Consider the following 17,468-nt stretch of genomic DNA (forward strand, 5'->3'; position numbering starts at 1 on the left):
TGGCTATGGCGAAAGAGTGTATCTGGTGGATGCGTCTGAAAGGATTAGTGACAAACACTGTCCTCTGTGGTCAATCTCTCATCAACTTCTTCAAGTATCACTTGAAAAAGAAAGTGAGAGTAGAGAAGCAAGTTTTGTCTAGCGAATGTTTCAAAAAATGATGGGTGAATGTAGCAAGGATGGCACGTATGAACGACGAAGCCACCTTGAGCATAATCCTATGAACCCGGAAAACTTGAAAACAGCGAGTTACTTACTTGCAAATAAATGTGTCAACATGTGACATTAATGACCGAGGCTACCGTGGTCTTTTCCGTAGGCTTTTCTTTCTATGGATAAACCTTATCTACTTCCCCCGTTACTCTTTAAATCATGACATATTGATCGTTTTTTCTTTTCTTTTTTTTTCCTTTCTACGATCCCTTTTGATCGAAAACCTACCCCACTTTTTTTTCTCCCTCAAAAGAAAAGCTCTACTTTGTAATTTGTCCCGTCTGTGCCCAGCCCTGTGTGGCTAATAAAGAAACATATTATATTCATGCCTTCCTGGATATATATATATATATATATATATATATATATACATATGTGTGTGTATATATATATATATATATATTATATATATGTGTGTGTGTGTGTGTGTGTGTGCATACACCTATATACATGCTACGTGTTTGTACACACACATACATATATATCTCATCTGTGATTATACTGAAGAAGAAAGAAAATAATAACTAATCTGAAAAATACCTAGAACAATGTGTAAGTCAACATTTGAATTTACGAATAGCAAAATATATTAAAAGAATTTCTTCATTGGCATGGCCGTGCCGGTTTGATTCGACACAAACAAGCAGACCCATCAAACTGTAGTTGTTTATAGTGATGTTCTTACTTAAGAGAATTTGTAAGTTCTTAATGGATCCATCTGTATTCTGTCTTTGTGCTGGAATGAATATTAACATGAATACATCAGAGCAAATGAACAATAGCTCACGGTGTTAATTCAGATAGTTTGGTATGGTTTTCCCGTTGCCCAACCCATATGCTCTCGCCATCCTAACCCCAAAAGGTCAAATTTGCTTTTGAAAATTCAATATGTGTTCATTGTTACAATGATTTGGATTTTGACTCATTCTAATTTAGAATTGTCTGAGCCTCTTAGTAAAATTTGCAGGTATGTTTTTCCATACATACCAAATACTCGATTATGCTTAATTCCTTGAGTTAAAAAAGGATTTTTATATGCGTATTAAATAATCCGCACACAAAAAATTAATTTATCACTTTGCATTGCATATTTCCATAGGTATATGATTTTCTTTTCATGAATTCTTTAATTTTTATCTTTCAAAATGAAAATTTTATGTTCGATCCTCCCCAAAATACATATTAGCCACACAAATATGTCGAGCAATTAGTATAATTTCTAAAGTTCATTATTTTCAAATCCACTGCTAAATATAACAATTTCTAATTTCTGAGGTTTCTTTTTGAATTTAAAAAATGATTTACTTGTAAAATATAATCTATAAAAATAAAAAAACCCAGCATATTTGGTGACGCCTATTTTATAGTAAGCAATGTAATGCATCAATTTGTAGAGCTAAGAAATTAATATCTGCTGATTTTTATTAACTTTCGTGTATCCTCTCTCTTTTCAGGCACACAAGCTGTTTATTTTGTTGAAAATCCATACGAGTCTGTAGTAACACATTTCAGTGTCGGACAAAATGTGATTAAAGTCCAGCGCTTATTTAACATGACTGACAGTGAACCCATTCCACAAATGACCATTCAAAATATTTTGATAAATGCAGTTTATGAATTCTCAGACGTAATTCGCTTCCACATTGACGGAGACGGATGGATTAATATCACTCATTTAAATCGAGCACAAGCACGTAAGTTAAAACTATTGATATCATCGAGTTTGGTAATTTTTTTTATTGAAATTGTAATGCATGCAGAATAAAAATTAATTGCACACTCATACACTTGCATCAACGTATACACAACATAAATGTCCAGGTACAACACGCTTAATCCAAAACAAAGGAAATTGGCAAATTTTTTGCACATTTTCAGTAAAGCGAAATAAAATAATATGAATGCTTGATACTGAGCAACAAAAAATCAATCAAGGTCATGCTCCTTGGCGACACAAAATATTACTACTGTATATTAGGATTTCAGACGAATAAGGCTTAAGTGCAAAGTTGAAGAACCAAAAATTTCAAGATTGCATGGAAATGATTAGGAACATGAAGTTCATTGAGCATTTCGTGACCTAAAGGGATGGATTAAATATTGTACATACAATCAGATTTGTTACTAAAACGAGATACGGACAACGAAATATATATTTCTTTACTATCCACAAGGGGCTAAACATAGAGGGGACAAACAAGGACAAACATAGGTATTAAGTCGATTACATCGACCCCAGTGCGTAACTGGTACTTAAATTATCGACCCCGAAAAGATGAAAGGCAAAGTCGACCTCGGCGGAATTTGAACTCACAACGTAACGCAGACGAAATACCGCTAAGCATTTCGCCCGGCGGGCTAACGTTTCTGCCAGCTCGCCGCCTCGACACAAAATATTACTGCTGTATATTAGGATTTCAGACAAATAAGGCTTAAGTTGAAGAACCAAAAATTTCAAGATTGCATGGAAATGATTAGGAAAACGAAATTCATTGAGCATTTCGTGACCTAAAGGGATGGATTAAATATTGTACATACAATCAGGTTTGTTACTAAAACGAGATATTGACAACGAAATATAACCACACAATAACCAACTATAGAGTCGATGTTTTACAATCTGGCACTACTACAGAGGTTAACATCCTCAATTGCTAACTTTCCACTTCCTGTTCATCTTGCTGCAAGGGTGAAATAGCTTACTGTTGTTCGCTGGACGTAATGCTGACATGTTTTTGTTAGAGTTCTCCTACTTTAAGTTTATCACCAGCACCTTCAGAATGAATTAGAAAACAAATATTAGTAAAAACGCATAACTCATCATAATGATTACTTGAATAGTGATGTTTACTATGCTGAAGGCATGCAATGGGAAATATATGATAATGTTGAAGGTGTATTTGGTGTCTTATTTTGATATTTAGTATGAAAGAGAGTATTGGTTTTAATTCTAAGCGATTCTTTAAAACTTGTGAGATTGCTGCAGTCACGGTCGGTAGAAAAGTATTGGCCAATAAGATGTTCCTAATTGTTCTTTAGAGAATTATTGCAAATAATTTGGTATAATATTAGAATGATTCACTGTAGCAGTTATAAAGGAAGAGGTTACGCAGAATTAACTGAGGTGGCACATTGCTTGATATTTCACAACAGCGTATCTGGGAGCAGACGTCAGTTTAACAAACCTATTAATTGACAAATATAAATACTTTCATCTAGTTATAAGTTTTAATTTTCAGTCAATATCTATTTAATTTCTGATAGGCACATTATGCTACTTAACCTAACACCATCATTTAACCAGCAGCGCTTTCATCGGTGTTCACTCAATTACAAGCACTCAAACCAGACCGCACACATACAGGCCATTCGATTGACTGGAACCAAATCGCTCACAACTAATTTCACAATTTGGCTCACAGACATGCAGTCTTCTTTACATGCCGTTCACATCGATACGCATGCAGTCCCTGTTCTTCTAAGCAAGCTCGACTTATTTCATCTCTCATCACCCAAGTTGTGCCATGCCATATCCCTCGCGCGCTATATACAAGATTGCTATATACAGTCCTTTCTCCCCATTACATCAGTTCTCTTGAGTTCTCGTCTTATGCATGATTTCGTTCCAGTAGCTTTTAACTGCAGCTGTTCTAGGGTAACATTAAGAGCATTATTCTCACTGATCACAAAGGGCTCGAGAAAGCCATGGTACAGGCCCTTCCTCGAGACTATTCCTTCCCCACCAAAAATGCACTAATTTTTTTATGAATGAGTTAAAAACAAAAATGATGTTTGATACAGTGGACTGCGATATTGAGTCCAAAGTAAAAGCAGAGATATTCTTTCAGAATCATACATACCGTTAAAAAAAAAGAGAGAGAGAGAGGAAATATTGAATAATATAACTACACTTGACATATCGTTTGAAAAGATGGTTTGTTTTTGAGTTCTGCGCAATCAGAGCAACCCTGGACCTAAACATCAAAAACAGCGACACCTTAAAGAAAACAGTCAAAGTGTCCGGGGAAAACACAATTAAGAATACTCTGTTTCAATGTATTGTAAAACCTACCGCATCCCAATTTGTGTAAATATTGATGTATCTATGATATGAATAATATCAAGCGTTATATTGAAGTTAGGGGCCCAAGCGATCAGAGGCGATCTATAGAATTGAATTATACTGACCACATCCCTTTGATGAAAATGTCTTTGGAAGAAATCAAAAACTTTTGTTCTACAATATTTCCTTCAATTTCAGTCAGCTGTACATAGTTTTGTTATCTGTCAAGTGTGACAAACCTGAACATTTGAGACTGTTGCCAAACTGCAATTTTAAACATAGCGAGATGAAAATAGTTGTGAGAATATAGTTGAAAGGATTGTTTACGACGAAGAAAATAGATCGGTCTAGTTACAAAATTAGAATCATGTGGACCCCAACAGTAATAAGATAAGATTTTGATTTGAAAACAGCTAGGAAGCAAATAATTGAAACTGAAAATCTATCCTTCGTCTAGTGACAGTTAAAGTCGAAAGTTACTGCAGCAGATGGAGGGAAGGTCATTTAATCCGCGTATAAGAGAAATGACAGCAACAACAGGTTGAGACCACCTAACCCCAAGTTTTCCCAGGAGAAATAATAATCTTAAAAGTCACATACGTACACACACGTACATACATAGCCACATACACACACTTTTATTTGTTTCACTCATTTGACTATAGTCATACTGTGATACCGCTTCGAGGTGTTTTGTTGAACAAATCAGCCTGGTAATTAATTTAAGTTATTCTACTGACTCTTTTTGCGGAACGTTTAAGTTACATACACGTAAACGAACCAAATGTGGTTGTGAAGCAGTATGGGTGAACAAAGACATACATATACACATATAGATGTGACGTATTTCCATACAGTTCCTTTCTACTATATTCACTCACAATGTGAATATTGGTCCGAGGTTTTAATAGAATCTACCTGCCGAATGAATCGCTCAACTCGAATTACGTGATGGCGAAACGAGGTTTGTAACCACGGAGCTACGCCAATACATACATACATACATACATACATACATACATACATACATACATACATACATACATACATACATACTACACACACACGCTCGAAACTGATAATGATGGTGCGTTTTTTATATCTTATGTTGAGGCCTTTTAAATTATGCTTACTGTTTGTCTGTATACCGTAGTAATGGTCTACCAACCTTACGTGCTAAGTTTTTTACTTGTCCATACAAGACTTACGAGGTGATATCAAGAAGTTCACAGACAAGTTATGTTTAATAAAACATAACTTATTTACCAAAGTTTTAACACCATCTCCTTCTAAATAGTCACCTTGCGCTGCAATACGCTGGTCCCAGTATTCTTGTCACTTTTGGGATCCGACTTGGAAGTCGTTTCCCGGGTGCGAGTCGAGGACCTTCTGCTATTCGCTCTGTATCCCGACGACGGTGTTAAAACGGCAACATTTGAGCTGCATTTTCATCTACGTGTAGAGACAGTACTAGATATGGCGAATAGATGTTGTTTGCGGTGAGAAACTCACGAGTAAGGAGAGCTCAGTGACAGGGGACATTGTGGTCGTGAAGAATCCAATTCTTCACGAGCCACAGATCCAATCGCTTTTGCCGAATGCCCTCCCTCAAGCACTTTAAAACGTTACAGTAGAACTCTTGATTGACGGTTTGGCCCTGGGGGACGAATCCTTGTTGCACAATACCGCAAATGTAAAAGACGATGACAATGCTCTTGATTGAGCTGCAGCTCTGTTGTGCCTTCGGTCGTGGGGATGAATTGCTCTTCCATTGTGACAATTGATGCTTCGTCTCAGGGTCGTACCCGTCGAACCTACTCCCGTCACCGGTGATGATCCTCAACATGAGGGATGAGTCATCAGCGGCACGCTGACAGAGATCTTGATGGACTTCGACGTAACGTTCTTTCTGCTCACTGGTCAGAACGCGGGGGACAAACTTGTCAGAGACACACTTCAGTTCAGACGTCAAGATTGCCTGCACGGACCCATACGACAGACGAACAGCATCACAAATGTCGACGAGCTGATGAATTTCCTCCACATTTCCGGGGGTGGAAGGTCTTCTAGATTGCTCATCGTCTTTCAGGGAGGTTGTTTCGCTTTTGAAGCACCTGTGTTACTCGAAACATTGCGTACTACCCATAACCTCGCCGCCGTAAGCTTGCCGAAGTATGCTCATTGTCTCTGTAGCAGACTTCCCAAATTTAACGCAAAATTTCACGTTGGCTCTTTGTTCCAACTTCCTGTCTATGACAAAATCACAAGTTACAGCATACACGTGGTCAGAAAAACACAATTTTCACGACTTGCGAAGTAAACACAACTATATCACTCTGCACACTGCCTCATGAATGTTACTGCTAGCTCTCACTGCGTACGCAACCATGTGGTCCCATCTATTGGCGGGCTATAAAACTTGCCCATCATCGTCGTCGTCGTCATCATCATTTTACACACACATACACACTTGTTTATCTGCAAAGCTGCATAAGTGACTCAAGGTCCAAGAATTTGTGCGTTTAACTTACAAAATTTTTAAAGTCCAACACAAGACTCTCGGAGCACGAATCTCTTATGTGACTTTACATCTAAACACAAAAAATATATTCGCACTGAATGTTACACAACGGGATCGAGACCGAGACTGTGACTGCGAAGCGAACTTCTTAACAGGTGAGCTTTGCCTGCGTACATGTATGTATGTATGCATGTATGTATGTATGTACATACGTACCCCCCACGCACATGTCATAAGTCGAAGGCACTCGGATCTCAACAATCCATTAACCAGTCTTCTCCACGCTTCCCTGTCCATTACTTCTGTTACTATTTGTTTTTTTTTTAGTATATAAAATACACTATAGATATGAGCTGTAGGCAACACTAACAACCAAACGAAATACTTTACCTCACTGCTGCATCTAGATTTAACATCAGATTTCCTACGTCATCTTGAACAACTATGAATGAATACACAGCAATCGTTTTTACAGTCTGAATATGCTACTCTTCAGATCTAGACAACATCCTTCCAGAATTACTGAAACGAGTGAGACTGTCTCTCAAAACCCAGGTTTTCACATTGATCCTGGAAATACGGGATGAATACCAAGCTCGAAATGAATCTTAAGTTGCTGTTATTATCCCGCATCTGGAATGAATATGAAATTATTTCTAAATGTATTACCAACAAAAACTTTGATATTTATCAACCATTGAATGATGAAAATCTTAGGTGACTGCTAATAGATTTGATCTAAAGATCACCAGAAAGCAAGCATTTTCAAATGCTATGGAGTATCACTAGCTTGTGCGCTAAAGTTACAAAATATGGGATGCTTACTTCATGCGACATACACACGTACGCGTACATATATAACGTTTCTAAGTTTCTTGTATACCCCACATTCCAAATGTTTTGCGAAAACTGCTTCAAGTTATTGTCTTCAAGATCAATCGCATCAGCTGATTTAACCAACTTCCCATTTAGGGTGTGCCACAAATTACAATTATAGTGCGCGTTTGTTTATTTCCTATTTGGAATTTTGCTATCAACTCTTTCTTCCGGTATCAAGGCGTTTTTAAAGACTGCTTTTGCAATTTTTCGGCCACGAATGGACTTTGAGATTTAGCGGAGTCGTATTTGTAGATTAGATACATTTAAAAGGAGGAATGCAAGTTGTTTATACACAAATTCTTCAGGATCTGTGAATGCCTACCGCTTGTTTCTTTAGCATATATTTATGCGTGTGTCACAGGACTTATCTGTATCATAAAAGTACTGTTGGACGTTTTCGAAAACACAGATTATCTAAATGGCACACGAATGTACGCCCGCTCATATGTCCTTTGCTTTTCTTCTCTTTATCTTACAACTGTTTTTATATATGTTTCACATATGGGGTGATACACTACAAATAAATGCTTATGAATTCTCATTCATTACACGCGTTGTGTATATGCTTGTATGTGTATGTATATGGATGTGTATTTATAAATACACATACACTAATATACATGCACACACGCGGGCGCGCATCTTTTATCTCTTACTTGTTTCACTCATTGGACTGCAGCCATGCTGGTTCACTGTCTTGAAGGACTTCTAGTCAAATGAATCAAATCCAGGACTTATTTACTCTTTAAGCCAGGAACTTATTCTATTCTTTTGCTGAACCAGTTACGGGGACATAACGACACACACACACACACACACCACACACACACACACACACACACACATACACGTGTATTTATATATATATATATATATATAATGAGCTTCTTTCTGTTTCCGTCTACGAAATCCATTCTCACATCCATACCCATATATTTTTGTATCCGTCTATTCTCTACCAACATATCTCTCTTACTGTGTGCCCTATTTAAGCAACTGACGAATCCCTCAGAGGAGGCGAAACAGAATATATATATATATAATATATATATATATAATATATATATATATATATTATATATATATATATATATAATTAAGAGGAATGATCACTAAAGTGGAACCCTATATGCTAAACATAGACGTCAAATCGCCATTACCACGGAGAATGTGCTTCCAAGAAAAAAATGTCAGCAAAACGCCAAAATGTAAAAATGAGCAAGGCAAATGAAAACATACGAAATAAAAACGATTACCTACGTACCATTGGTTTCACTTGTTAATATCTACGTATATAAAACACCCAGACATCTGCATGATCATCTGCGTAGTCTGTCGCTTACAAAACACAATTTCCAGAACTAGATACAGAACGCTCAACCGAAATGTGTTCTCAAGAGAGAACACATTCTTCAAAATTTCGAGCCTTGTGCTTAGAGCAGAAACGAATATTTTGCCGTTACTCGTTAATTCAAATATATCACCACATCCTTTTAAACTTTACCAAGATGAAAAAAAAATTACATTTAGGAAGTCAATTAGCTGCACTAATTTTACTAACTTCATGACTATTATCAAGCTTTTAATCTGACTTAGGACAAGTTTCTCACAAAATTTACGCAAAATTATTTAAACCTGGAATTGACAATTTCTGATTAAAAAAAAAATAAAGTGTACTGCTAATCTTGCTTTTGAGAAATTTCATCTCAGTTACATAGCAATGAAAATATGGGTTTCAACATGTAGCAATAGAGCGTGAAACAAGAAAGAAGAGCTAATCTTGAGGGAATTTCATATTCATTATTTCATTATCTCATTAAGTGTCATATTCTGCTTGTAAATTTGCTGAGAAGTAACATGGGAATTGGAAACAACCACCCTAGATCAATTAGTGGACAGACATTCCACTGATGAAGGGAATATCAAAATATTTAAAACGTTTAACATTATACTTTTATTCTCACTATAATCAATATCCACAACACAGTTTCCGTAAACGAAGGCACGTAAAGTTTTAGGGAAGGGGAATAGTTCATGGTAAATAAACTGTGAAGTTGATGCCATCTTGACTTAGCTTCAGCTTATTCATACCTTTTAGAGATCACTCTCTTTTAAAGATTTAAAACAAGTTTGGACTCGGTAAAATTAATTAAGTACTATATTATCAGTTTGAGATGAATTACAGTTATTTTCCAAAGCTAATCCATACTCTTTTCTCTCAGTGACTAAGTGAGTTAAGCTTTGTCCAAAGAAATGAACCATTCCATGAACACGAATCTGTAGTTTCCTTCACACTATATGCAATGCAATTCTTTTAAGAAACAATAATTGCTAGCATTCAAAACTAGAACTTCGCAGTACTCAACATTTTCCCAATAAAAATCTTAATATATTAAGACAAACCATTTTACAACATCTACTCTAGCACTAGACTTCTTATTCCTCAAATTATTCAAGCAGCCAACCTCATCTTGAAAAATTTCTTCAAAAGAAGAACTCAGTTCAAATGGTAAAAAGTAACATACTTCGGATATGATATGCATTATCTTGTTAGTACAACTGAGTTAGCTGTGGCGTAAACCACTTCACAATGAAACTTAGCGTTGGTTATGAAAGAACAATGAAGTTTATGTTAAAAATCGTAATGTGAAAATCAGCAGAACAGAAAACATTTGGTTTGAAACGAAATACTAATAGAATAGTGAAAAAGTTTAGTTGTTTGCCCAATGTTAATTATAAGTATCCTTTAGAAAGATAGTTCATATAATTTTTATGGGTCCACAAAAATGCTTATGATTCAGTATTTTGGGTTTCAGACTAGGTGGATTTTTCTGTCACTTTTGGTTGTACAAAGAGTGTAACAATCAAAACCAGTCTTCGATTGTAAATTCGACACTTTTCTATCTGTACCATTTTACTTTACTGTTTCAATTATCAAGTTTTCTTTTGCATGGGTTATATAATTTGTTCTCATATTGAATAATTAAGTACTATATTAGCCGTTTGAGATAAATAGGTATTTACAGGTATTTTCCAAAGTTAATCCATACACTTTCCTCTCAGTGACTAAGTGAGTTAAGCTTTGTCCAAAGAAATGAACCATTCCATGACCACGAATCTGTAGTTCAGAGTATGTGTGAGAAAGAGGAATTTGGTAGTGTTACTGCCAATCAAGTTCAAAGTGGCATTAATTTTAGTTATTATACTGTAAAACAATAAAATTTTGGTCAGCGAGAGTAAATAGTTTAAACGTTCATAATGCAAGGACATTGTCCTCGAACTTGCCAGACAGTCTCTATGTGGCCGTTTGAAATGGTAGAAATAGTAGCGAATTTTTCCTGTTATCACGCCGCACCACCATAAAAAGCATATGTTAGATAATGTGACCTTATGATTCCTACACATAAGAAAAGAAAAACTCGTCGGTCACAGCTGGAATGCATTTGATCATAGATATAATTGATCAAGTAAGATTTGCAGATACGCAACAACAGCAACAAAGCCAAGGACAATAACAACAAAAAGAAAAAACAACATGGACATTTCCAATTAGGGAGTGACATCTTTGAATTATGAAATAAAGGCAATCAGTTAATGAAGTGAAACCACAAGATTAACTCCCTGATTAAATTGGGAAATATATAAGTTAGAATAAAAGTGACTTCTGACAGTAGTTGAAATTGTAAATAGCTCCAGAAATGCTAGAATGTCGTTGTTGCATATAACAGCTTTCATTACAAAACAAAATTACCTGATCAGGTTTTCTCATGGTCGTCATCATCGACAATTATAGTCCGCAATGTGATGATGACTTGTTTAATCTCCTTATCATAACCTCATTATATATTATAGGTGGATCTGTACGTCACGAAAAGAGAAGGATAGCTATGACGAGAGATAACTTGAAATATAGTCAGACGTAACCCATAACAACTAAACATATTATACCTATTTCTTTACTACCCACAAGGCGCTAAACACAGAGGGGACAAACAAGGACAGACAAAGGGATTAAGTCGATTACATCGACCCCAGTGCGTAACTGGTACTTAATTTATCGACCCTGAAAGGATGAAAGGCAAAGTCGTCCTCGGCGGAATTTGAACTCAGAACGTAGCGGCAGACGAATTACGGTTACGCATTTCGCCCGGCGTGCTAACGTTTCTGCTAGCTCGCCGCCTTTATACTTTCTAGTAAGGAAATCATCATTCATACCACCTTGATGACGGTTTTACGATGTCATTTTTGTTTTTAGACTCAAATATCTAAAAAAATTATTTCTTTCTTAAACATATTGCAGACAGCAAAAAGAAACAGTAATTTATTCGTCAAGAATGAGTAAAACAAGGACGAGGCTTCCATGTGGGGAGAAATAAAATATTTTATACAATTTCCGAAGAGCACTAGGAACGTAAATAACGTTTAATATTTCATTTGCAAAGGCAGTGAGATGGCAGAATCGTTAGTATGCCGGAAAAAAATGCTCAGCGGCATTCTCTCTGTCTCTATCTGCTGAGTAACGTTGCCTCTCATCCTTACGGAGGTCGATAAAATAAGTACCAGTTGATCACTGGGGTCGTTGTAATCGACTTACCCTTCTCTTTGAAATTGTTGGCCTTGTGCCAAAACTTGAAACCAATATTTCATCTGAGAATCGAAAGATTCAAACTGAAGAATAAGATAAAGAAGGAAAACATGCCGAAAGAACGTTATAAATAAATTTTCGTACGACAAAAAAATTTACAGGTGTATGCTACAGTCAACTGAATCAACCCAAAATGATATCTGATATTTTTTAACGAACACATACTTTGAGCAATAACATCCACAATTTTCTCGGGGATGAAACACAAGGCGTAGGAATGGCTATGTGGTAAGTAGCTTGCTAACCAACCACATGGTTCCGGGTTCAGTCTCACTGCGTGGCATCTTCGGCAAGTGTCTTCTGCTATAACCCCGGGCCGACCAATGCCTTGTGAGTGGATTTGGTAGACGGAAACTGAAAGAAGCCTGTCGTATATATGTATATATATAAATATGTATGTGTGTGTGTTTGTGTGTCTGTGTTTGTTCCCCTAGCATTGTTTGACAACCGATGCTGGTGTGTTTACGTCCCCGTCACTTAGCGGTTCGGCAAAAGAGACCGATAGAATAAGTACTGGGCTTACAAAGAATAAGTCCCGGGGTCGATTTGCTCAACCAAAGGTGGTGCTCCAGCATGGCCGCAGTCAAATGACTGAAACAAGTAAAAGAGTAAAAGAGTAAGAGTAAGGTACACATCGGCTAGATTTGTGCTCAGGGCGTAAAGAACGGGAATAAATACTACTACAAGAGCTTCCAACAATTCTGATATTTCTCTCTCTAACAACGGGACAATGGAACACAAACATATTCTTCAGGCGCAAACCATATATCATAACGAACTAAAAGATTGGATAAATAGAAGAAACGCGATCAAGCTGAGAAGGTAATATATAGAAAACGCAGACAGTAAAACAACGGAAAACGAAAAGCGGAAAACGAAACTAAAGTGTCAAAAAGTAAAAAGTGCTATCCTCCTTAGGCCTTAAATGATAAGGCTGGAAAGATATCAAGTCAGTCAGGAATACGCAGAATTTTCAATTCTTAAAAATGTATTTATACATATGCATTCAACTACCGAAAAATTCTGACCTGGAGTTCAATAGAGAGTCAGAGATCTTAGATCTGAACAGAATTTGTAGCCTTCAGCCAACGTCTACATTTATTCGATCCATTCACATATGGTATGGATTTCTCAATTACTTTCCATTTAATCACATGCAGTGTTTCGTTATCTTTCAAAGTCCATACGTAGCTAACCGACTTCGTAGCTTTACTTTTGTCCCTATGTCGGAAGCAGGCTATGTGATTGGCGTAACGATTTTTAAATTCTCCTTCACGTAATCCAATATTGGTCTTCATATCAGTTGTATTATTATTTAGGGTTTCAGTAACTTCTGCCTCATATATGATAGATTTAATCTTACATCGTTGGTCAAGTGGACAGGATCCTGGCTTGCAACAGTTGCAGCTGGATTCAGGTTCTTGGTGTTTCCCCCGTGTAATGGTATTCTTCACATTTGGGCAGCAGCTATATGGTAATTTCACAGAACGCCTATTGAATATTTTATTGTATTTGTGAGTAGCTGTGAGATCTAAGATCCCTAACTATCTATTGAACTGCAGTCAGCATTTGCTTCTTAACGTTTTGTTTTTGACATTGAGCGATTAAGGAAGACAATTTTCTTTCCAAATATTAGCATACTGCCCAGATTGTAGCAAATCCCCTTTCACAATGTCAACAAGGTCCTATATCGCTTAGTCTTTCACATGTTAGTTTCCTCTATTTTCTTGGATTTTGCCAGTGGTTCTTATTGTTTTTGAGGTTGTTGGTGTTTTTCCCTCAGTTTTATGAGAGGTTTTCGTTTACATTGAATATTGCATAACAACCTCATCATGTAACGTTTTCTATAACCAGTAGACTGACTTTAATTTTTTTATGTTTGTTCGTTCGTTTGTTTGTGTGTGTTCATATGTGTGTTTATATTTGTGTTTGTGTGCGTGTGTGCGTGTGTGTGTGTGTGTGTGTGTGATTCGTTAATTCTCTTGTCATATTTGCCAAATATCTAACTATTGTAATCTTGAGGTTGTCGGTCAGTTGTTGTTTTGATGTTTCTGCAAAGCCTAGATAGGGTATTCCTTTAGTTTTCTATCTTTCATCAAACCTACTTTTCACCCCCTGCTTTATCTTCTATTTGCCTTGATTAACTGTTCATACAATACGTCTTTATTTCTTGCTTTCCTCCCACTTCGTATTTGTTTCCATTTTTGTTTCCACCATTATTTTTCCGGGTGTGTAGATGTAAATTTTTTTTATTTCTCTTAATATACTTACATACTCTTGTTAATGTTAAGTTTAGTGTATTACAATGAGTAGCTCTCTGTTTCTCGACACTTTCTTTTTTTGTATATGCAAAGTGCTTAAACTGATTGATGGGTATAACTATTTTCTAGAACACATATCAATTACATCAAGTTTGTTTTACATCCACTAAATGAAATTTGTAGAGTATCTCAGTATCAGAAAATTAACTGGACTATATTTTCTGGGCAGGTTGAAGGGTTGCCTTAGTCTAGTAATATGGATAAATTTTGAAAAGGTCTTGGACCGGCACTAGTACCGTGGAGCATTGGAATTTCGGTATATATCCGTAATCACTAGTGTCACCAGCTGCCTTAACTGAGATGTAGGCGGATGAGGAATGCATTCTGGACATGTTTGTTCAGTGTCCTGACTGTCCTGACATTCCTGGTTTACGGAGTTTAGCAGAATGGCAGTTACTACAATAGGACAAATCCATGTTTCAGCCTCGCCCATCGTAGAGACAGATTCACTGCTTTTCCTTTGTGTAGAAATAGGTGACATGGTGGACACGACGCAACAAATATGAGCATGGGTTTTCCTTTTGGCCAAACGATCATCAACATATGCATGTATAACATAAAGGGAAAGGTGAGAGTGGAAAAGATCAAGTGCTGTCGCTGAGTAAGTTTTCTGAAAGGTGAAGGAGAGAGGTTTATTACGTGGGTGAATGAAACTGCTCCAAAAGTTTCTCCTAAATTTTCCTAAAGCTTTTTCATGAATGAAAATTCAAAAAGACATTTGACTTCGATAGTTTGGACTGAGAAATCTAGTCTAAGCGTCTCTTGTTGTCACCAGAACATGTCAATTCGATTATCAGGCATGATGTTTCCTTTCTGTTCAGAACAACAATGTCGGGTTTCCAACGTCTAATCTGATGGCCACACTGAATCATTGCATCTCACAAGGTTTTGCAATCCTCATTTTTAATAACTCCGTCTGGGATTCGGTCATACCGCCTCTGTGATCTTTGTAGGACATAATCTCCAGTGTTCTCAATGGACCATTCTTACCACATTGTCATGTCGTCTTTTGTATTGACGATGTATTATTATTATTATTATTATCATCATCATCATCATCATCATCATCAACATTATTATTATTATATTATTATTATTATTATTATTATTATCATTATTATTATTATTATTATTATTATTATTATCGTTATACACTTTTCAGGCAGTTTTCTATTGCATCACCTGCTACAACTGCGTATTGGCAGGGTGTATGCAGTATTATGTTTACTCTTTTGTTGTTAGGGGAGTGCAAAGTCTTCCTGGTATTGTATTTCATCCGTCTGTTTTTTTATGGGGTTGGGTTACTGTTTTTTGTATTAGTGCTTGCATTGCGTGTTGTATGTGTAATGCGAATTGTGTTTTGTTGGGTATCCGGCCTGTAGAGTACATGATGAAGGGATTGTTTATTTTAGTGGATATTTGCTATATAGAGTGTCTTGTGTTTGTGGAATGTCTTATTTGGGTTGTACTATTGAATTATTAGTTCATGGGCTGTTCCTAACAAGACTATTTTTTGGATAGTGTGTAGTGTTGAGGGTCCAGCTATAGCTTCTCCGTTTTGTTCATACGTTTTTTAAATCATATTCAATACTCCTTATTATTACTGGTATTGTTTTGATTTTCATGTCGCACATCTTGGCTACTTCTATTTAAAGGTCTTTGTATTGTGACAATTTCTCCAGTTTTTTTCGGGGGGGGGGTCAATATTTTGGTCAGAAGGGACTGCAATGTCCGTCAGTAAGGAGATGTTTTTTTTTTTTTTACAATCCTTGATTATTATGCCTGGGCGATTATCTTTCATATCTTTGTCAGTTTGAAAAGGTATATCCCAGATGACTGTGGCCTGATCGTTGTTAGGTACCTTATTTTGGCACATGTTTATACCATTTATTGTTAGTTTTTATATTATTGTGTTGGCATATTGTCCAGTAGATATAAATACATACTCGTTCCTGTATGTCTCTCTCTCTCTCTCTCTCTCTCTATATATATATATATATATATATATATATATATATATATATATATATGTACATTCAAATTTATTATCATTATTATTATTATTATTATCATTATTATTATTATGAGTAGTAGTAGTAGTAGTAGTAGTAGTAGTAGTAGTAGTAGTAGTAGTAGTATTGTTATTACTGTTGCTGTTATTATTATTGTCAATGTCGTTGTTGTTGTTGTTCTCAGAGCGCTCGGTGTTGTTTGCTCTGGTAGATTCTGTGAGAGCGGGCAGCAGCTTGCTGTCAGATGTCTCACAGAGTCTCTTTCAGCACTTTATAAGCCTTTGATATTTGATTGCTAATTATCATGGAAGGCATTCAACATCCAAATACCAATCTCAAAATCCTAGCCGCCCCAGGAGAGCAGTTTATTGTGGGGGTTGTTCTACTCTCATGTCAATTCCGATTTCTCTGGCATATTTCTTGAACTTGGTTTTTAGTGCTCCGAGTGCCCCTACAACTACAGGTATGACTGACACTCTCCTCATAGTCCACATTCTTGCAATTTCGTCTTTTAGTAGTCTGTACTTTTCAATCTTTTCTAGTTCTTTATCACATATGCGTGCGTCCCTAGGTATTGCAATATCAATAATCTTGGTTTTCCTTTTTTCCCTATCTACCATAACAATATCTGGTCTCCGAGCCGCGATTAGGGAGTCACATTGGATTGTAAAATCCCACAGTATCTTCCATTCTTTGCTCTCGGTGACTCCGTTTGGTTCATGTTCGTACAATTTTCATGCTCTGTTAAGGCCGTGCTTTTCACATAGCCTCCAGTAGACGAACTTAGCAACGTTATCGCGCCTATTTTTGTAAT

The 17,468-nt window shown here is 36.4% G+C and overlaps 1 protein-coding gene across 1 annotated transcript in view; it reads left to right on the forward strand.

The window, feature by feature from the left end:
- Positions 1-17,468, forward strand: part of LOC115229190 (proto-oncogene tyrosine-protein kinase receptor Ret) — a 280,998-nt gene that overhangs the window by 11,246 nt on the left and 252,284 nt on the right. The window contains exon 5 of the mRNA XM_029799591.2: positions 1,668-1,907. Within this exon, the coding sequence (XP_029655451.2) occupies positions 1,668-1,907 (240 nt within the window). The remainder of the gene's footprint in view (positions 1-1,667; positions 1,908-17,468) is intronic.

Source organism: Octopus sinensis, linkage group LG2 (assembly GCF_006345805.1).
Source record: "Octopus sinensis linkage group LG2, ASM634580v1, whole genome shotgun sequence".
NCBI classification, from domain to species: domain Eukaryota; kingdom Metazoa; phylum Mollusca; class Cephalopoda; order Octopoda; family Octopodidae; genus Octopus; species Octopus sinensis.